This window comes from Thermobia domestica, chromosome 10, assembly GCF_964235325.1.
Source record: "Thermobia domestica chromosome 10, izTheDome1.hap1.1, whole genome shotgun sequence".
NCBI lineage: Eukaryota > Metazoa > Arthropoda > Insecta > Zygentoma > Lepismatidae > Thermobia > Thermobia domestica.
Window position 1 is genome coordinate 101661720 of NC_137463.1, and position 24513 is coordinate 101686232.

Genomic DNA, 24513 nt, shown 5'->3' on the forward strand with positions numbered 1-24513 from the left:
TACAGGTTCTTGAGCCGAGTCTTAGCAGGTTGACTGTTTTGAGCATTATATGTGGTGGTCACATTTTTCTGTGGGGTCATGAGCACCATATATGAAGCTCATGCTTGATATCACAAATTACTAACCTATTCAGGTTCTTGAGCATCATATATGATGCTCATTGTCACACATTATTGTGAGACCATGAGCATGACATATGGTGCTCGGCTTCATTGGTACGTTTTTGGGAGAAGCAAAATATCGCGACAAAAATGTGACATGACTATCCAGAATGGAGCCAAAGGTAAGAAGAAATTTATGGCCTCCTGGGACCAGTACCCTCAAATCACCTTGGCAGTCAACGTGGCATAGTATTAGATATCTTTATCTGCGAGTAATATCACTCCTTCTCCGATAGTATAAGGTTGTTCACATTTTGTTATGATAAAAGAAACTTTATAAGAAGAAATGAGTCCTTTTTCGGCATTCTGTGAAGAGTTTACAAGCATTTTCTCTTCAGTGTTTTAACTCTGATATGTTCATTGTTAATAATGGAAGAGCGAAATATGGTTACCGACTCCGTCTTAGTGAAGTTTTAGTAGTGGTTCTTTCAGTCGCTTAGCATAATTTTTTCAGAAACGTACTTATTTACACAAAGAAGGCAGGAGGGAAGTTATACATTTGAAGGAGATCGGAAGAATCCAAATTTCAAATTTTAAGTTAAATATTTACTATACATTTTTTTCTTTTCAGGCATATTAAAGAGTGTTTTTAAATGCACGTTGTTAACTCAAAACATAAGCTTCACACATTACATTAAAACTAATCGTTTGAAAATCGAATGTAAATTAATCACATTAAGAGTGGAGGTGAATACCATTCTACAGAAAACCACGCAAAAGCACGGGCAGTTTCAGGCTTAACACTCCCGTTGCTTTGTTGACTTCACAACACACCGTTCTACTACTTACCCACTTCTCAATTCTACGGAAGGAAAATCCTTTTCCCTTCTGAAGTGTTATTGCTTTGTATAAGTACACATAGGCACACTTACCATAACAACGTAGCAAGATTAATTCAAATTACTCATTAGTAAAAACAAGTAATACCCTAACCAGTTTGTTTCTTTTCTTCAGAATTATTATTATTTGTAAAAAGTCTAAAGTTTTGATTATTTGTAAAATACATAATGGCTTTCATCTAATAATGGGAAAAAATAATATTTCATGAAAACGTAAACGCGTGCCGAGTAGTCTATCGTTCCAATCCTCGCTCTTTGTTGTGGTACTCTCTTTGATAACGAGAACGCCTCGGGGGCGTTACCGCACATGTCGAGAACTACTGAATTATCCTGAATTATACTTCGCCAGAGTTTAGCTAAATTTCAGGAGACAAATTATGGGATTGTTTCTTTAATATTTAGCACCTACCTTCGTCTCGATATATTTCTCACCTATTATCGTTAAGGTTAATCCCCTTACCTATTTGTGTAATTCAAAATAAAGCGGTGAAGCCATTTTCACTGGGAAAAACTGACTTGGTTGTTGGGTTGATTTGGATTTTTAAGTTCCATTTTCAGCGTCGCCATATATATATAAACGAAATCTCATTTCGAACTAAGCCCATGTTTCATATCATTTTCATGAAAGATGAGTTGAACTTCAAATAATGAATAGCCAAAAACCTTGGTAGACGGATATTTAAAGTGTTGAAAAAAAGCTTCATCGTGGCTAGGCGAAAGAACGTGTACTTTTGAATTGGGAAATCTTGTTCGATTCTCGGTAATAGCTCATTTGGTTTGGATATATATATTCCTAGGTATATACCCCACCGAAAATTGGAAGAGGAGCTTTCATACTGAAGCAACAACACTAATCATTAAGTCGTAATATGCTATTACACATTAGTTCAGCCGGATCTTCATTCTTTCAATCAATAATAATGGACATAATTTGTTGAATTCTAAATAGCGTCAGGATGTTAAAGTTCTTTGGCAAATTTAAATATCTAATTCCCCTAAGAAATTATATGCCATATTATATAAATAACAACGTTGTTTTCTGCGTCAAAAATGATCAGAGGATTTTCTACGTGAAACTCACTATGTCATTTGATATTTTTTCGCCATGTTTTTACTACCACATTCTTACTTCTACTTTTAGTGGCCAATATGTGCTCTCATTGTAGAAGTTTGTCGGGATTACCTCAAAGAACTGGTACACATTGTATCTCCTTTCTTTATTTATTTGAAGTGGATCGTGGTAATATTCAAGTTCAAAATTGCACGCCAGGGTTAACAGACTCATGCATAATATGATGGCATGTGATCAAATCCTTATCAATTATTTGTAAATTATGTAAATTTAACATAAACTTACCTGATTTTGTAATCCCATAAGGAAGTTAACTATCAATAAAGGACCAATTCCTACACCCAGATTTGCGCACGCTAAAAGTACAAAAGCTGTGCTTGGCACTATAAACAAGAAGCTTCCTACGTACATCATTGGAACAGATGCCCATCTGAAATAAAGAGTGAATAAATATTACAATACCTAATACATATAGAATCCTTATTTTCTTAAACCTTCCACATTAAACTTTAAACCGTGAATCTCCAAAGCAATAATGGGTACGGGATCAGGCATTAAACTTTCTCGCTTTCACTTCTTAAATTAAATTACATCATGCTCTAGTTATTACAGAAACATTTACTTACGAATTGTGAACAAAATTATAATAGGTGTTTTAGGAAAACTTTATATTGCAGAAAACTCATTCCACAAGCAAACTCCCTTTGTGACATTTCTCATGCAAGGTGATTTATGTCGTGTTGTAAGATCGATAATCAAGTATTTATTTATAAAATAAGAACAGAATCAACTTGATAGTTTACCTAAAATTTGTTCCGAAGATATCTCACGGAAAAAGCAAAGTATCCTCTGTAAACGTTTTAATGAAAAACGTTTTACACTATATTGTAGATTAGTTAATGAAGTATTTATTTATGAAATATGCAAAGAAATACTTGTGTTGTCTGAATAGTTTTTTTTTAATTGTCCGAAAAAAACTCATTCCAAAGAGTAAACTACCGTTTTTGGGTTTGTACTAGAGGAACTATTTATTATATGGTTATTAATTAAATATTAATTTATGTAAAATGAACAAAACGTAAAGAGTCGTTTTCTATTAAATCACACTTTTCTATTTGCACCCTTCAAAAAATTATACATATTTTTTTTTAGTTAGGAAGGAAGTTCAGTAAACCCTTCCGTAGAATCTTATAAAAAGTTTAGGTTTAAAATTTGGACAAGACACGTTAAACAGTATATCTTCTAGAAAATTATAGAAAATACAAACGGACGAACAGGTTGGATGGCATTGGGACATCACTTCTGTTCTGGAAACAAGAAAATCGACTAAAACTCGAATTCGACTCTCTTCGCGATTACAATACTTCCCTTTCATTGATCGAGTATAAAAATTAGAATATGGTAATAGTGTGGAAGTGTGCTGACCGGTAGTGAAACTTCCCTGATTCGATCTCAGGTCATATGAGTTTTATTACGGAAAATATAGTTCGTGCCGGAGAAAGGGTTGAATGTTTCCTGGCAACGTGATTGAAGTAAGTTTTCTTGGGCTATCAGGCCAGGGAAAAATATTGTCTTCTAACGTTTTGTATACAAACGTTGCATTCAGAACGTTAGAAGTTAATATTTTCACCTGGCTGAAAGCCCGAGAAAGTGTGATAGACCGATAAATTTGGTGAAGGATTAAATCCCGTACTATTATTGAGTCTACCGAAAGACATTACAATATTCTCTCTCCCACGCTTCATAGGTGGGCTACAGAGCTTGCCCCTACAGTGTTCTTTCCCAGACTGTAAGTAATATATGTAAGAAATTTTGGTTAAAATTACTCCAGGCGTACCAGAGTTATGTTGAAACATACACATACATTCATACATAAGACAAAGACAAAGAGAGAGAGAGAGACCAAACCAGTACCACTTCCATATACAAAAGCATTTCAGACTATTGGACTGAAAATGTATTTAAAAAAGATGATCCAATTTTGAATATTCTCTGTTTATTTCTGCATGTTCTTATTATACATCTGACTATATTTGAATAACATAAATCACATGCTGTAATGAGAATATTGAGAAGTAACATCCGTATGACAAATTATTGAAGATAAATACACTTCGCAAATTACTTATTACTATTACATGGCTTTTTGAATTTACATTTAGAATTCACATATAATAACCGATGTTTTCATCAGCACCTACCACGTCTCAGATATATTTTAAACATAATAATTACTTATATCCAGAAATGAATATATGAATTTATATAAGCACTTCTCATTTATTTTAATGTAATTATTTTTATTTTAATGTAATTGTTTTATATAAATATTCATGAATTGATGAAAATAGCGTTACATACCAAAAGTTTGACCCAAACGATAATCAAACTCACGCCCTTACGATTAGAAGTTCTGTAATTTACCACCGAGCTCACACAAACACGCTGCTAAGCCCAGTCTGGCGAAATGTAAATGAATTTTCAAGACTATGACATTCATATCAATTGCAAATGCTACTTTTTCTTCTTTTATCTATTTTATTTTATTACGGATGCGAGAACTATGTTCGCTGTTTATTTGTGGGAAATGGTCTTTCACGTATGGAAACATAAATGGCAAAGCTAGTGTGTGCTCACATACATCTGTATATCTAGTTAAGAAACATATGTTAATTATTTCAATCAGTGTAACTTTTTTCTACACTTAATAAAATTTCAGCATGTTTTATTATAATTAAAAGAAGAAGAAATCCTTGCAGTAAACTATCTAATATTACTCCTTACTCTCTCATATCTAAAAATCAGATTATTCAGAAATAAATGCTTAAGTTCGTTATTTTTGGTCGAGATTGGTTACAGTTCCAACTGTTAGAAACAATAACTTGCAAAAGTCACACTTTCCTTTCATGAAATCATACTTTTGTAATTACGTTTCTGTGTAATTGTGTTTTACGTTTCTGTTAAATTTGTGTGACTACAACAATAAGCGTAATAACTTTTAAGGTATTTGCCGAGCAAAATAAACAATATCTCGCTAAATTATCATTGTACATTCAATTTTATTTTAATCATTAATTTTTTGACTTGGCAGCACAGACTTCAAAATTTCTTTTATATATCTTAGTAATAAATTATAATAAATTTTATGTATAGATATACTTCAGGTGTAGGTTAGAAAAAGCATTGCTTTATAATAAATTGACTTAAATAAGAACTTATGTTATTAGCGTAGACGAATTGCTTCTTAACACTTTTTATTATTTACTGCTTTTTAGCACTTTTTCCTGTTCCAATGTTCTATAATTTCTCAATTCTTAGATATTTGATACAAACTTTTGAAAATTACAGTTAGTTTGTCTATTAACTATATTTATTCATTTCGTTTTATCCATAATTTTGGAAAACACCGAGGATACTTCCGACTGAAGGTCTGTAATAAGATCATTATATTCTGGAAAACGAATCGACTCCACTGTACTATCTTCTACGAAAAGTCGCCTTCTTTATGATTTCCTACGATTATTTATTCTCAATCTATATTTTAAATGCTAAGTTTTATGTCGGAAGCCAATTAATGTCGACAATGAGTGCTTAAAAATCACAATCTCTAGATACGTCTCGGTGTTACAGGTTGGTCGATTCCAAATTTTGTATAAATTTGCCGGTTCTCAATTAAATAATCAAAAAGGTAACCTATCATTATTTTTCCATTCAACATTTTAGGGATCATTGTAATTATTACATTAAGACTGTCGTCAAGGCATTGCCTAGATCGATATCCTTGTTTTATGTAACAAGTAGAAGAGCTACACATAGCAGGTTGACGATATTACAAGCGCTTTGATTAAATTTTAATGTCAGAACCTATTTCATGTGGGCAACTTCAAAAGTCTATATGGCACATGGTGGTAAAAAAAACTTCTATCTATCCATTAGTGGGAAATGAAAATGACACTTATGCTCATATTAGAATTATACGCTATGTAGAAAACTCAGGTTCAGCTATAACATATTTCAAATTTTGCATCTAACTTACCTTCTCGTTATACTATTCAATATTATGTGTATACTTTCTATTATCAATATCTCAAGACGGTTTGTTAATATGTAAAATTTTTGTGACGGTACGTACACCTTGTCTCAAAAAGGTTGAGCGCATTCTTTATTGCTGTTTCGAGGTAAAAATTTTCTAAGTCCAACTTCGGGTATCTTCGGGAAAAAGTAAACCAGGTTCGAACCTCGAACCCAACCTTTGCAATGGGGAAAAATCTTGCAGATGTGTTTTTCTTCTTTTAAATATAATAAGACTTGTTACCAATTATATATAAAAAAGCATCATTGATTGAAATACTTAATGATACAATATTTCGAAACTTTGTATTAATGTCAGCTCATACTTGTTTGTCATTTTGCTCTCCATACTTAATGGAATATTTAGATACGTAAACGAATCTTTCCATATGTAAAAGAATGGTGAAAGTTAAGACATAGTACATTATTCTCTCCTGAGTACTAAAATAAATGTCAAAGTAGAACAAAAACAGCGTTTGCAGTGGATATGAATGTAATTATTATCTTAAATACAGCTATATATCGCTAGAAGTATTCTTCGAAGAGCGCTTGTGTTAGCTCCCTGGTACGCCGTTGGATTTCAAATCTTAAGGTTGAGGGTTCGATTCTCATATGAGTCAACGTTTTTTTATGAAATTCTATTTTCCGCAATGCATGAAAAAATATATAAAATAATTGCATTAAAATACGTCAGTTGTATATATATAACATATAATCATTGCAGAACATAGTGATTATTATGTTTAAAATATAACAGGTGTTCACAGTACGTTGGTATTCTATGATATATGTGAATGTTAAATTCAAATTAAGAAAATAATATCATCGCAATAAATAAATTATGTAGTGTATTTATTTGCAGCTATTTGTCATATAGAGGTTACTTCTCAACATTCGTATTACAGCATGTCATTGATATTCTTGAAAAAATATCCGAGGCATTAAAAGATAGTATAAACAGAGAATCCAAAGTCGGAACGCTCGCAAGAAATTCATGAACCCCAAAGGTCACGTGATCAGACTGGAATTTTCCTTATGGAGCATGCCACAGCAGAAGGTCTTTACATAGATTTTCAATTCAATACCTGATATATGCTTTTGCAATGTGGAAGTGGTGATGCCTTTGGTCGCTCTCTCTCACTTTCTCGCTCGCTCACTCTGTATTTATATATATGAAAGTGAATGTATGTGTATGTTTCGACATAATTCTGATATGTCTACAGCAATTTTAACCATATTTCTTACAATCTGGAAAAGAGTACTGTCGGGATACATATCAAAAATGCTAGAAAAGGATCGATATTAGTATCGAATCCATAGTTTCGTGGCCGCTTAGGTAAACAGTTCTACTTTCAATTCAAGTCCAATTAAGCTCCCATTAGCACCCAGGGTGATTACGCAGCGACAAAGAAAAAAAAATATCGAAATTAACCGATATTAGAGCCGAAGCGTAAGTTTTCAGTGCCGCATTTCCCATTAGTCCAACTAGGCCCGTGCCTAGAGGGCAACATATTTGAAGAGCGCAAAGTTTAAAATTTTAATTTTCTTCGTATGAAAAAGTTTTAAAAAATCGAGAGCAAATATACTATTTCATGAGCAATCCTCTTTTACTATTCTAATATATTTAATGATAGCGTAAGAAATCTGAAAATAATTCAGAACATGTTTCCCATTTATTTTTTGTTACGTAGTTGTAGCTGTAGCATCTAGTGAGTGGTATTTAACTGCAATAAATTCACTAATTAAGCATATTCGAATTAAGTTTTATTTGTAAGTTAGGGATCAAGGGGCGGAGAAATATGTAGTTATTGGGGGCGCCGAGAGCAAAAGTGCGTAGGGACGCCGAGCTTCTAAATGCAGCACTGTTCGCTAAATTAATTGGTAGAAATTTTAATGCCATTTAAGACCAAATTTAGTCCTAGCGGTAGCAGTATCCGTTTGCTGTCCTAGGAGGAATGAAAGGAGCTGACATCAAAATTATAAAAAAAGACCTACATTAGTGTCGAATCTATAATTTTGGAGGTCTCTTAGATAAAGAGTGGCACTTCCGATGCCATGTAAGTTAAGCCCTCATTAACACAATGAAGGAGTGTGTGAAATTTGTGACATGTAGAAATAATTGAAAATGACCAATGTTAGTATACAACCCATATCTTTCGAGGTCCCCAAATTAATTGGGAGCAGTTCTGATGACCTTTAAGTTTAAGTTCAACTTCCAGTAGGAGTAAGATCCCCCAGCACATCTAATAAGGAGAGTCGAAGGGAGTAACATATACAATGATTCAAAACGACCGATATTAGTGTAGAGTTCATCGTTTCGTTATCACGGAGATAAATAGCAACACTTCTGAACGAACATGTCAGCCTGATTTTCAATTTACAACGACAGCATCGAAGGCATTGCTCGCACAGCTCTATGTATTTTAATGTTCCTGTATAAATGAATATTCCAGCGTATTTCTGGAATGTCTGGGACAACCTTTACCAAACTTGGGGGACATTACTTTCAATCTAAGAAGAAAATATTGTAGTAGTATGAAGTTACGGAAGTTGGGATAATGTAAAACGACTGATCTTAGTGTTTTATCCATAATTTTCTCGGTCGTTGAGATGGATAGTGATGCACCCAATGGAGGTTACATCCAAATTCATCCCCATCTTCACAGGATGATGGCCTGGGAGAGCTAAAAATAAAATCTCAAAAATTACTTAAATATTTGTCGAATTCATAGTTTTCGGGGTGAGAAAGCGTTTCTAAAAACTTTTGAAGGTAATTTGTACCCACTTCAAGATGGGCTATTTAATCATATCAATTACAACTATGAAAAAATTATGTGGATGTATGTTTCGTATTTTAAATTAAACAAGACGTGTTAAAATCAAAGATGGAGTTGGTAAGTGGGTCGGTTGGTAAGTGGGTGAAATAGGTCAAGATTTGCGAGTGGGTCAGTGGATCGTGGGTCAAAAGGACGTGACCTACTGCGAAACACCACTCACCGTGACTCACACTGGCCCACCGGGTGGCCACCCTTTTAGTCCGAAGATATTTCGTCCAAAGAACATTTCGTCCAGAGACATTTAATCCAAAGACATTTGGTCCAAAGGACAATTCGTCCAAATGACATTTCGTCCAAAAGACAATTGGTTCAAAGGACATTTCGTCCAAAGGAGAATTGGTTCAAATGACATTTTGTCCAAAATACAATTGGTCCAAAGGACATTTCGTCCAAAAGACAATTGGTCCAAAGGACATTTCGTCCAAAGAACATTTGGTCCGGTAACGCTTGGGAGTCAAGGGTTTGTTTCTATTAGAAGAGTAAAAGTGATTCATATAACATTATGACTCAGTAGCTTCTTATTTCTAAAGGAAATTTGAAATAGAGATTTATTCCGCAATTTTCATTTCGATAGAACAAATAATGCTGAGATATTCAGAAAAACGTAAACGCCTGAAAACTAGATGGCCGAACAACAGGAGTGAGGGAAAGGTTGCAGTGTGAAGTATGTTGCTGTAATAACTGCTAACATGACATCTAAAATTTTCATGTTGTGAATGAAATAGTTCTAAAATAAGTACCGGTAACTAAAATTAATGGAGTTTAAATTTGAGTAAGTTAAATATTAGGTATTCAAACCCTTGTGTTAGAAAAGTGAAAAATTATGTGTCAAATATCTTTGAAGAAATACTGAGAATAGAAAAATACACATGTGTGAAACATATTCTTAGTGTCCAAAGATAATACTCTTAAACAGTCACATTCTTGGCTGCAACATTGTGAAAAGTGATTGACAAATATAAGATGAAAGTTGGAACATTTCGTGTAGAATATACGTATCTTTTCAGGTTAACCACAAGTCTGGTTTCTATTCGTAGACTATTGATAGTGTGTAACTTCGGCAGACGTTTCTACATAATTAGTGAGTTGTATGACAAACCAGAATTGTTAACTTGTCTTGTATTTTTATTTTAGTGTTACTCCTTATGCAAATATAGTATATAGTTTTGCTTTCATATTAATTTTCTCGGTACAGCACAGTACATTTAAGATATCCATTGCAAAGTCTCAAACCAAGTACAAGACCATGCGGAGGCAATGTTGTCCACAAATGAAGAAGGAGTATGCTCTTCAAAGGGTTGTTTATCATTTTGGGAGGTGAATTCCTTAACCAACGAAGCTACAACTGTATTTCTGCGAAGCTAAAACTGTATTTTTGTAAAATTATTAATGAAAGCAAAGAAAGGTGACCATTTAGTTTTCAGGCGTTTACGTTTTTTCTGAATATCTCAGCATATATTTGTTTTATCAAAAAGAAAATTGCGGAATAAATCTCTATTTCAAAATTTCCTTTAGAAATAAGAAGCTACACAAGTAACACTTCCCAAGTGTAACACTCCAATTTTGATAACAATTTGACAGGTAGATACTACACATAAAATAAATAAATACGTGTTTTTTATTTTCTGCGGAAAAAACTGTTTTAGGAGGCAAAAGCCCCCAGCCAAAATTTTGAAAGTCACCCGAAAGGCAAGAAGAAGTGGACCGAAATGAATGAAATCGTACACAAATATTGTAGACGAAAAATGAAAGAATACGGGTTTCGTGTTTTTCTAGAAAGAATGGTTGTGTGGGGCGCGGACCCCTCCAAACCTTTGATCATGAAATATCAAATGTGCTAGTAACAGTATGTCAGAAGTGCCTAAATTTACATGAAGAATTGCAACGAAACTTTGTGTATGGACAATACGCAAAAAATAATTGAATACGGGTTTTTTAATTTCTGCGAAAAAAGGGTTATAGGGTGCAAAAACTCCCACCCAAACTTTTGAAAGTTGACGCCCGAAAGCCAAGAAGAAGTGGACCGAAGTGAATGAAATTGTATACAGATATTGTATTTTCCTGAAAAGAAAAAACTGTTGAGCGGACCGAGGCGTTGAGTGGCGGAAGGTGTGGACCGAAGCGAATGAAGATAGATATTGGATACGTAAAATAAGGCCTTTCGTGTTTCACAAGTGTCTCCATCTGATTTCTTCAAATTTGGCAGATCAACAACAAGCACAAACAGTATAGTGTATTTTATAGCATTTCAGGAGGCACCTTTAACCCTTACAATGATTTTCCGCATAAACAAAAACACGTGTCGATTAATTTCCTGTTTGCTGTTGATGTGTCAAATTTGAAACAAAACGGATAGGGACACTTCAGAAACACGAAAGACCTTATTTTACATAGGGTCTCTAAAATGTCTACCTACAATTTCATTTGCTTTAGTCCACTACTTCATGCGCTATTACGGTAATATTTACTTTTTTTCGGAGAAGGCTTAGGCCCCAACACTGTTTTTCCGCACAAATTAAAACACGTTTCGTTTATTGTTTTGCGAATTGTCCCTATACGAGGTTTCGTTGCAATTCTCCATACTCTTTAAGAACCTCTGACGTATAATTATTTGCACTTTTGACATTTCGTAATCAACAGTTTAAAGGTCCGTGATATACGCAACCGCTTTTTTTTTTTTTTTCAGGAAAATACGAAACCCAATTACCTTAATTTACGTCTACAATATCTGTGCACAGTTTCATTCAATTCTGTACACTTCTTCTTGCCTTTTAGGCCTCAAATTTTAAAATTTTGGGTGGGGGATTTTGTCTCTTAAAACCGTTTTTCTTCAGAAAATAAACTTGCATTCGTTTATTTTTTGCGTATTGTTCCTACACAATGTGTCGTTCCAATTCTTCATGTCCTTTAAGCACTTCTGACATACTTTTATTAGCACTTTTGATATTTCACGATCAACGTTTTGTAGTGGTCTGTGTCCCACCCAAACCTTTTTCTTTTCTTTTTTTTTTTTTTTCAGGAAAATACGAAACCAGTATTCCCTCATTTTATGTCTACAATATCTCTGCACAATTTCATTCACTTTGGTTCATTTCTTGTGACTTTTCGGGCCTCAAGTATCAAACTTTTGGATGGGGGCTTTTGCCCCTAAAACCGTTCTTCCGCAGAAAATAAAAAAAACATATTTATTTATTTTTTGCGTATTATCCCTACTCAAAGTTTCGTTGTAATTCTTCATGTTCTTTACACACATCTGACATACTGTTATAAGTACTTTTGATATTTCGTGATCAAAGGTTTGGAGGGGGTCTGTGCCCCACGTAACCATTTTTTCCAGGAAAATACGAAACACGTATTCCCTCATTTTAAGTCTGCAATATCTGTGCACAATTTCGTTCCCTTCGGTCCACTTCTTGCCTTTCGGGCGTCAACTTTGAAAATTTTGAGTAGAGGCTTTTGCCCCTCCCTAAAACCACTTTTCCGCAGAAAAAACACGTATTCGTTTATTTTATGTGTAGTATCTACCTGCCTATTTTTTCAAAATTGGAGTGTTACACTTGGGAGGTATTACTTGTGAGTCGTAATGTTATATGCATCACTGTTACTCTTCTAATAGAAGCAAACCCTTGACCCTCAAGCGTTACCGGACCAAATGTTCTTTGGACGAAATGTGCTTTGAACTAAACATCCCTGGACGAAATGTCCCTTGGACCAATTGTCTTTTGGACGAAATTTCCTTTGGACCAAATATCTTTTGGACCAATTGTGTTTTGGACGAAATGTCCTTTGGACCAATTGTGTTTTGGACGAAATGTCCTTTGGACCAATTGTCTTTTGGACGAAATGTCCTTTGGACCAAATGTCTTTTGGACGAAATGTCCTTTGCACCAATTGTCTTTTGGACAAAATGTTCTTTGGACAAATTGCCCTTTGGACCAAATGTCCCTGGACCAAATGTGTTTGGACTAAATGTCTCTGGACGAAAATTCTTAGGACGAAATATCTTTGGACGAAACGACCCCCAACCACCCACCGTCCCATTCTGTTCAGTGCATTGTAGACAGCATCTTCTGAACACTTGTGAGCTTGTCTACGTTTTACTTTCAAGATCTCCATTTTTCTTATTTTTCATGCAACTCTATCCATCACGACTCTGGAACTCACTAAAGAAATAATAAACACTTCTGACCAGAGTATATACACTTGTTTATTAAAAACTAAATTCCAGTGTAACAGTTTCAACAACGTAACGTTGTCTTCATCAGAGTTAGTGTCTGATGAAGACAACGTTACGTTGTTGAAACTGTTACACTGGAATTTAGTTTTTAATAAACAAGTGTATATACTCTGGTCAGAAGTGTTTATTATTTCTTATTTTTCATTTGTTTCTAATGAAAAAAAGTTCAGGCATTTTTGGATTTTGATATTTGCAATTGTAAGAGTGGCAATAGCAATAGGAGTTCAATTTTGAGATACAGCTTGTGAGCTTTTAGAGGAGCTAACTGCTGTAAAAAAATTTGAATCACCTGTAATATATGAATTATTATACCTAGTATAAAAAACTGAAAGTAACTATGTCTGCGTGATTATCACGTTCAAATTGCAAAGTCAAATGAAATGACATTTGGTATATAATCAGACCCCAATCCCAACTGGAAAATTATCATACGCGTATCACTTTCATTATAACACACATCCTTAGTGGGGAGTAGGTGTCCGAATTTTTGCGAGAAACTGAGTATCTTACAAACAGTTCAACTTAGAGAGCTAAAATTCAGTATATAACTCTTTATTAAAAATAAACAGAACGTGTCCTGGCATTTTTAAAAATGTGTTTTATGAGCGGGGGGGGGGGATTTTCTATATATTGGAAATTGGTAGTGGGTTGATTTGTAAAAATTATTGAAAACGATTGATATTAGTTGAGAACCCATTGAGGAATGAAAAGTACAGTCATTTGCATTTTATACCCACTGCTTTCTATTATAATAATTGCTGAAGCTGGTGTTTAATATATGAATCGTTTAGAGCATAAGGCAATCAAACCATAAAGTTGTGAGAAAAATGGACATAACATTTGTATTCCAAGCTTAATTTCATGAGCATTTTAAATTAGTACGGCATGCTTAATTATATGGAAAACTAGTTTTTCTTTCTCTTTTTCTTACGTTGGTCTACTTTATCTTCATTTGATACTTTCAAATTTCATCCTGTTTTCTACTGAAACGTATATGTAAGCCAAGAAAGAAATAATTATATATGATAAATTTAAATTCATCTTAAGTTGGAAGATGAGAAACACTTTACCATTGTATATCGTAAAGGTCAGATCCACCGGTATTGTAACAGAGCGGTGCTTGAGCGATTGACGGTAGGAATTCAAACTCCGATAAGTGAAAATTTCACAGTCTTGTTTTTTTCAAGTGTAACCTCTTTAGTCAATGGAGAAAAGGACGTGGATCATGGGTCAGAGTTGATTACGTTGGTGGGTCGGAGTTGGTCACAATGGTTCAGAGTGGTTCATAGTTGGTGGTGGGTCCATTCTGTATTCTACCATTAATTTCATAATTAGCAATCACCCTGTCCTTTAGCTTAAAGACACAATCGTGGAACGTAGAATTTAATATTAGTGATGTAATAAACCCATAATGGGTCGCTTCTTGTTTTACCTTGGTGCATTATACTTTTGCAATGGTAAGACAAGTGTTTACCTCTTCTGGATAGTTTCACAGTTTCACATTTGTAGAGGTGGTCACGGAGTTTTCAATGAAGGATTTATTACCATCTTGAACGCTCGCTATTTTGCACAAGTTAGCATAAAGACTCGAGACTCTTACCATTTTTTAAATAAATTTTAGTAATACTTTTAAATGACATACTACTTAATTCCCCTTGCCATTTTCAAATTTTTAGTTGCACCCCTCCTGAGACCCTCCGGTGAACCTTGGGGCAAATCTTTTTCCTGGACACGGGATACCTTTGAAATTATAAAATACATGTTTTCCGGTGTTGACATCTGTTTCATCGTTTCAGACTTTTATTAGTGTCAACAAGCTTCATGGATACCATGCTTCTTTATTCTCTTAGTTTTCAGATACAAGCCCCCATGCCGTAAGCGTCAGTGGACCACCGATGCGCAACTGGCGACTTTTCGCCAAAAGTTGGTGATTCCGCAGGTACGATCCGTGGTGGCCCCACTTCGGTTTTGAAAATTATACCACCAGCGGCAGAGACTCAACGAAACGCCAACGAACCACAAAATCCCTCCCCAAAAATATGTTAAATTGCCCGTCTTAATTTAGCCAATCAAACAAATCCCTCTATTTCGAGTTCTGTGAGATGGTACTGTGAACCGTTTCGAGATTTATTGCTTTCTGGTGGGGTACTATCTATGTGCAAAATTTGAGAAAATCGCCGACGCGGACCTTCGGAGACTCTCCTTTTTAGTGCAATGTTGACCAAAGATGGTGTGGGTCAATGAAACCTGGATCCACAACATACTGCCCCACCACACATCGTGATCCACAATGACCCAACGTGACCCATTCACCCACCATGACCCACTCTGACCCACCACCAACTATAAACAACTCTGAACCATTGTGACCTACTCCGACCCACTAAAATACATCGTCATTAAATTTGATCCATTATCCACGCCATCCTCTCTACTGACTTAAGAGCTTATATTTGTAATAAACCAATTTTTTCCAGTAGTTAGCTCCTCTAAAAACTCATAGTCTGCATCTCAAAAGCCAAGTAGTAAGTCCTATTGCCATTGTTACAACTGGAAATATCAAAATCCAAAAGAGCCTGAAATTCTTTTTTCATGAAATGAAACCAAATGATTTAAAGAAGAAAAATGGAGGTCTTGAAAGTAAAACGTAGACAAACTTGCCAGTGTTCAGAAAATGCTATCTAGAAGGCACTGAGCAGAATGGGTTGGTGGGTCAATGGGTCAGTGTGAGTCACAGTGATGGTGTTTCGCAGTGGGTCACGCCTTGTTGACCCACGATCCACTGACCCACTCACAAATCTTAACCCATTTGACCCACCGATCAACTCAATCTCTGATTTTACATTTAGTATATCATTTAAAAGACGAAACATACATCTACACAATTTTTTTCTTGATTGCGAAGGCTAGCTTGATACATATACTAGTTGAGATGGTAATTTCTTCTTAAGGTGAGAAATTGATACGATTAAAGAGCCCATCTTGACATTGTTACAAACTACATTCCAAAGTTCTTAGAAACGCTTTCGGACCCCAGAAAACTATTACTTTGACAAATATTTAAGTAAGTTTTTACATTTTATTAATCATATCTCCAAGCCCCTCATCCTGTGAAGGCGGGGATGAATTTGGATATAACGCCATTGAGTGCCTCACTACTCACCTCAACGACCGAGAAAACAATGGATAACACTCTACAATCAGTCATTTTACACTATTTTTACATGTCACTCCTCCCAACTTCCATCCCTTGAGATATCTGAATTCCACAATATTTTTTTTCTTAGATTGAAAGTAATATGTCTTCCATATTAGGTAAAAGTTGCTCCAGACATTCCGGAGTTTCGCTGGAATATACACGTATACATACATCAAAATATTTAGAGCTGTGTGAGCAATGCTTTCGATGTTGCTCCTGTAAATTCAAAATCCAGGTGGCATAGTCGCTCATACAAAACGTGGCATTAAATGACATTGTGTTTGTAATAGTGTCACGAACTCCAACTATGGATTTGACACTAATCTCAGTCACTTGAGACATTTTATTTTTCATCCTTTATTGCCCGCCATAATAATGGGTTTTGAATCGATTGAATTGAATTTAAGTTTAACGTCCCGTCAGCAGTGAGGCTATATGAGACGTAGACCTACTAATTAACGTAGAATCCGAACTACATGAGCTCTCGCTGGGGGCCGAATCTGGGTCTCCCACGACGAAAGCGTGTACGCTATACGCTTAACCACAAAGGAGCTTTACGATGAGAGTTAAATTTGGAGTTTAACGCTTTCGGAGTTGTAATTATTAATAGCTGGAACAACGAGAACTATGGATTCGACACTAATATCAATCGCTTTTACTTATATATATATATATATATATATATATATATATATATATATCCCCCTCCAACTCCCAATAGCTTACCCCGAGAGTACTTTTTAGACTATAAGCACTATATGTAGGATGTTTGTTTACATGATGGAACATACACACAATATATATATATATATATATATATATATATATATATATATAAGAGGCGGAGAGAAAGGGACCACGTCCATATACAAAAGCCTTGCAGATTATTGAACTGAAATTCTTTGGAAAGAAATCCTATTCTGCTTTCTTTCTGGAGTATAAATAAGTCTCTTAGACATGACTTCGTGTTCGTAAATTTCCTGTTTACATGCTTTTGGGGATCGGGAGTTTTGTGTCTGTAACGAAGATTGGAGTTTGTATAATAATTTCTGTTTATACCCGAATAGTCTCTTTACCTTTCAGAAAGCGTAAATCACTTGCTGTAATGAGAAATTTCAGAAGTAACTTCCGATGACAAATAGCTCCAAATAAATACACTACATAATTTATTCCTTGCGATGATATTATTTTCTTAATTTGTATTAAACGTTCACATATATCATAGAATACCAACGTACTGTGAACACCTGTTATATTTTAAACATAATAATCACTATGTTCTGCAATGATTATATGTTATATTATATATATATACAACTGACGTATTTTAATGTAATTATTTTATATAATTTTTCATGCATTGCGGAAAATAGAATTTCATAAAAAAAACGTTGACTCAGATGAGAATCGAACCCTCAACCTTAAGATTTGAAATCCAACGGCGTACCAGTGAGCTAACACAAGCGCTCTTCGAAGAATACTTCTAGCGATATATAGCTGTATTTAAGACAATAATTACATTCATATCCACTGCAAACGCTGTTTTTGTTCTACTTTGACTTTTATTTTAGTACTCAGGAGAGAATGTTCTATGTCTTAACTTTCACCATTCTTTTACATATGGAAAGATTCGTTTACGTATCTAAATATTCCATTAAGTATGGAGAGCAAAATGACAAACAAGCATGAGCTGACATTAATACAAAGTTTCGAAATATTGTATCATTAAGTATTTCAATCTATGTTGCTTTTTTATATACAATTGGTAACAAGTCTTATTATATTTAAAAGAAGAAAAACACATCTGCAAGATTTTTCCCCATTGCAAAGGTTGGCTTCGAGGTTCGAACCTGGTTTACTTTTTCCCGAAGATACCCGAAGTTGGACTTAGAAAATTTTTACCTCGAAACAGCAATAAAGAATGCGCTCAACCTTTTTGAGACAAGGTGTACATAAAACATATTTCAATGTCTTTTTAGTCTTCAATTTACTACGTTCTTATAAACTTGCTACATTATATACATGATTAATTAATGGCTTTATTAAGCCTGAACAAGCTTTGAAAATCAAATATGGCTAACACAAATGCTTTCTGTGCTCGCGGTCTCTGGTTTGATTCTTGTTTCAGGTACATTCGTCAAATCCAAACTAACATATTAGTTAAACAGTAGTTCTCGTATCGCATAACCTTGGCACTGAAAAAGGTCGTTAAACTCAAACCAAAGCACTCCATTCGAATATCAAACAAAAACACTGAAAATGTGTTATAACAGTGAACATGTGTCAAAGTAATATAAGTTGAATGTGAGTTTGTTTGTTATCTCATAATGCAATAAATACTGAGCCAATAATTAAAATAATACTTGGCATGGCTAACCTTATCTTTAGGCTTGATGAAGTTTTTATGGTATTACGTTGAAAATTTTCGACATTGGCCAGAGGAAGGTTGGAATGTATACAACTCGAAAACAATCGATTTTAGTGTTCTATAAATATTATTTAGTGTCGTTGAGACGAATAGTGGTACTCTCGATTTTCTAACAGTCCAAAGTCATTTTCGATAACTAAACTTAATAAGCGTCCGAGTAGAAAGGGGAGACATCGATATCGACCGTTATTAATGTGCAATTCGTAATTTTCGAGGTAGCTGAAATGAATAGTGGCATTCGATGTCGTTTAAATGCCAATTCAGTTCATTGACGTGGAGGCAGGATAGCTGGGGCATAATTATTGGAAAGATGTGACTTTACGGATTTGTGCAATTACGTTTTCATTGAAATGCGTATTCTAACGAAAGGAGAGGTTGCAATAATTGCTACAAAAATATCCTCCTCTTTTGAAGAAGAGAGATTTCAGCTACTAATGATAATAGTCTGCAAGAAGCATTTATTCATTTTGGCAATCTAATGAATATTATAAATTTAATCTCATAGTTGTAAAATTAAACACATTGCTAATAGCGAAAACTACAAACGTCTTCAGGAAACCACTTACCCGTATAAAAGCAATAACGTAACGCTTCCATCAAAGTTGCCATAATTCTTAAATGGAATAACATCAATAACATGTATACCCAAAATGGCTATTCCAGCGAATAATAGGTAACAAAACTGAAATGAATTAAATATTTCTTATTAGTGCCTGGAGTATAATGTTTTATTTTTTATATTTTTCCTTTCCTTGAAAGTTTAACAATCCACTATTCACCCTGAATTATACGGTGCAAGAGATTGGTTACAATGAAGTACATAGTGTATGATGGGTCTAATGGAGTACTACTTAACCCATTAGTGCACAGCGTCCGATAAATCGGACGCGTGCTTTTATTCATTTTTCGAAGAAACTGTATGTTTTCAGCCCTTTAATTCTTTCTAGTTCGTGATTCTACTATCTATTCTTAGAATCACGAACTACAAAGAATACAAGGGCTGAAAACATACAGTTTCTTCGAAAAATGAATAAAAGCACGCGTCCGATTTATCGGACGCTGTGCACTAATGAGTTAATGAGATTTCAAATAACAAGAGACTAAACTACTTTAAGTTTTCTAATGTGTGTATTCAAAATTCAACATCAGTTATTGCATTTTGTGCACACTTCTATAACCCTTCAAGTATGATACCAATTGCTACCCTCGATATGGAGGTTAGTACTTTATTGATTACTTCTCTATCATTAGGCTTCCGAAGTATTCTACACGTAAGAATTATTGTAAGTTTTATTGAACAGCTATATCCGTACATCCCTATATCTGTCTATCGATACGTAATAAAGCTAAACGGTAAGTGATATCGAGAACCGGTTGTTGGGAATAGATTTATCGTCTCAAGAATAGGTTCTACCTCCTCTGCTAACCCTACATTCAAATCCTAATTGTTAGAATTTAATCATATCTGGTTTCGACGCTGATCGGGATAGAATAAAAGTATTAATAGAGAGCGACAATTTGTTTCTCGGTCTCTGACAATCGGTTCAACGGATTCAGAAATGTTATTATCTCCACTAATAACCCTATATTATAATCGGAAGTATCTGTAGTAAAGATTTACGAAACCTTCCGATTTCAACATTGATCTACATAGAGGAAAAACAGTAAAAAACAAAGAATTGATTCACTAATCGAAGAATAGCTTTCATCTAGGAGTGGGCCAAGCAAAAAACTCTGGTTACGGTGTTGATCACACCACAAACCAAAAGCTAAAATAGACAGCAACAAAAGCTTTTTATTCGGTTTTGAAGCCAATCCAAACAAATGGTATTACCCCCATCCGTATCACTACTAACATCGGAACAGAGAAATTTACTAGTATTTCCGGTTTCAATATTCTCATAGAGGAAAAACTGTAGGACATATCGAGACACTGCTTTTGGAATATATTCAGTACCAAAAGAATTGTTTAAGTTTTTTCTATGAATCCTATATTAAAACCAGAAGTGATAAAGAATTTCTCTTTTCAACGTTGATGACCCAACAATAAAATAATTAATAGATAGGGATGATATAGGGATTTCTTTGACTGCATTCAAGGTCTTATAAAAAAGTCCTCTCCTCTATTTATTTATCAACAAATGGAAATGGCAGAAATTTACTACTACTAAATATTATTCTCCTCTTGAGAAACGTTAAGATCTATTGAGAAGCAGTCTTTCTGAAACAGTTGATCGTCCCAAGAAAAACTGTATTCCTCTCGTATAACCAGAAGTGGTGAACAATTTAGGGTTTCAGGCTTAAACACTGATCACATGAGTGTGAAACAGTAATAGATAGAGAAAAGCGATGATCTTATATAGAGTTAATGCTGTAAGAAGAGGTTCCTACTCCGACTTTATGCTTCTATTTCAACGGACGTAGTACAAATGTATTATTCTACTAGCCACAGCCTCAATATTGATTATCGAGTATAAACTGAAAAATATATCAAGTAGTGGATATCTGATGTGCCTCAACGACCGAAGAATAAGTTTCTTATCACCATATTTATTCCACTATTCAAACCGAAAATGGAAGTAATCTACAATTTTCGGTTTCAACGCTGCACTACAGTGAAAAATTGTCATAAATAGCAAGAAGTAAGTTTTTCATATAGTTCTAGTACCTCAAGAATAGGTTCCATATTTATCTTTACATTTCTATAGTAACCGGAAAATGTAATCTCCTATCATTTTTGATTTCGATATTGATTCCTTTAGAGCGAAGACGGCAGTGATAGGAGGTAAACAATTTCATATGGATTCAGCAGTCAAAGGATAGGTATTATCTCAGCCTATTATTCTATGAAAAGGAGTAAGAAATAGTAGAACGCTTTTGGCTACAATATTGGTTTCTATATACTAGTAATTTTAAAATATAGTAAGAACTTATTTTGATATGAATTCAACGTCAGATGAACAGCTTTAATCTATCACATTATCATTCCTGCAGCCGGAAACTATAGATCTATTACTTCTGATTTCAACGGTGAATTCGCATAGTTTGGAAGACCGTAGTTTCAGAAGTATGACATGAAAGTTACTAGTTTTTTCTAGGTATGTCAATATTTTGAGGTTTTGTTTTATATAAGATCACTTTTGACTGCTCTTACAAAAAGAAATAAAATATGATGTGATCCGGGCTGAAGGAAGGCAAACCATTCGATTCATGCGTTAAGATGAGAATGTTCAGGAAGTCACTTCATGATATTGTTAACGTAACATACAGCAGCTCCATCGTACGTGGAATGTAGAGTGTGCACATTCGACTGAAACATAATTGACTGTACTCACACGTTTAACGTATCATGACGCAGCTTCATCCTGCGTGGAAGGCAGAGTGCACACATTCGATTGAGATATCACTTGTTTATATTCCATTATTCTACACGTTGAAATATTGTTGAGCGTTCATTGTGCCGCTAAGAATAAAAGGTCCAAGATTTCTCAAGAATGTCATTGACACTACACCGTCACTTTATCAACTCCCTGAGAATTCTAAAAGCGCTTCTGTATATTATTCGCAGTGACGTAACTATAATTGTGCCTAACCGAGTGATCATCAATTCGTAGCGATAATTCTTAATAGTCTTGGAATCAAATATCGCATATATGCCATGTTTGCTTCCCCAATGCTACAAAAACACAAAGAATGACATACAATCCTGGGGACTATTAGATGCAGCACATCAAAATATATTGTGTTAAACTTTAACTTGAACGTATTGTATATATGGAAGAAGAAAAGTAATTCTCATAAAAATATTCTTCCATTATTTATAGAATCACATGAAAGCTCTAAGCTGGAGGACCACACTTTGTCATGTATCCGCGACTGCTTATTGAATATGCTCGCAGCTAACTTCTATATTTAGGAGCCTTCTTTTCGATCTGCAACAAGGGACGCACCATGCCATGAGACACGAACCCGCCTACATGAGTTAGAAAGTCGCGCTTTGCGTGACGATTTTCTGTGTGGCCTCCTGAATGTACGAGTATTTTACGTAAGTTTTAAATTTTTAGCAGATTTTAATACAAAGATCTCCAATATTGACATTTCACGTTTTTCATGACATGACACCCCTGCTTGCGCGTAATACTAAACAATTAGTTTCTACGGTAGGTGAACCTTTCCATATCACTTTCTGTTCAAGTAGACATTAGACTGCGCTGTATTGCGGGTTAGCGTCCCTTTCAATAATGAGGTTAAGTAAGAATTGAACGTACTGTTTAACGTGGAATACAAAAACTCTATACCGAAACATATAGTGGACTTAACACCATCGTTTTCAAAACACTCCAATGTACTATTCAATAAGATTCTGCTCTTGACCATAAGGCAAAATCGACCCAGCAATGGCTGAAGCACTGACTTCATATCAACTGGTGACTGGCATTTTACCAGTCCTGACTTTAATCCCCTAGGTTACAAGCTATAGGTAGGCCTGCACAAAGAGTCACTCCAATTGTGAGTTTGAAGCGCTCTTTACTCGCTGTAGTTATGGCATTTCCTCTGCATATAGTGCGTTTCGCAATAGATCAGTGGCCTGCCACACTCCGAGCCTATGTGTATACTAACAGAAGATTTCTTGAAATATTATTATTGCAAACTGTTTAAAGATAATGCATGCTTCACATCCGTTACGCAAATTAAATTACCTAGCACCATATTCCTGGTTTTTACTTTTCTACTTCGTAGCAGTATTTATGGCCAGGCTAGATGTCAGTGTTAGTTTCATTTTCTTACATTGAAACCCTTATATTGTGACAAACACTAGAGAATTTATGTTACTACTTTCCTTTTTCAACTTCTGACTATTCACATACTCTGTAATATTTTTATTTTTATCACTAGGGATTATCACACACATACACGCTTAGCCACTCCAGGAGTACATTATTTTTATGAATGTAATCACTTTGCTTTAAGAAATAGGCTGAACTGTTTTGAAAAGTTCGTTCATTGTAAGATTAATGTAGTTGATATAATTTGCTCGTTATATTGAATCAATATGTCAGTTAGATCAGCCTAACTCTGAATACATTCAATCTTAATTTTATTGCAAAATAACAGTAAATATGACGCCCCACTACTACTATTTACAAAGATTCCGGTATCCTAGTACTCTGAAAACAAATTTATTACCAGGAAACAATTATTTTAGCTATTAACTTCCTAACCGCGTAAAGCTGAAAGTTTCCAACAACGATGAATGCCCTGATTCTTTTGCTACGTGCGTTCCTAATTATAACAGTTAATGTAATGCTATCATAGTTATTTATAACATCTGGACACAAACATTTCAAGCTTAGAAAGAAGTTTCAGATAGTGGCTGTAAAAATTAAACAGTCCAAAATGACAAGAAAGTAGACTTATTTGTATACACAATCTGATGCATCACCTTTTCCATACTCGTGTAGAATATTATGATGTGATTATAGGAATTAAATCACTTAAAATATGGAAAAGAAGGATGATAACCATGTTAGAAGCAATGAGTCATCTCAAGTGATTATGCTGAATAATACTTGTAAGATAAATCGAACGTTCATTGGCTGCCGACAAGGGGCAATTCCTGTTCTTATAAATCAAAAGGTTAAAATCTCCCAAGTATAGGTAAATATGTA

The 24513-nt window shown here is 34.6% G+C and overlaps 1 protein-coding gene across 2 annotated transcripts in view; it reads right to left on the reverse strand.

The window, feature by feature from the left end:
• The window catches only part of LOC145662607 (phospholipid-transporting ATPase ABCA1-like), a 1231974-nt gene that overhangs the window by 192359 nt on the left and 1015102 nt on the right, over positions 1–24513 (reverse strand). For both annotated transcript variants that reach the window (XM_081728328.1, XM_081728326.1), the window contains 2 exons: positions 19411–19526; positions 2358–2502 (listed from right to left, as the gene is read on the reverse strand). In XM_081728328.1, coding sequence (XP_081584454.1) covers positions 2358–2502; positions 19411–19526 — 261 coding nt within the window. The remainder of the gene's footprint in view (positions 1–2357; positions 2503–19410; positions 19527–24513) is intronic.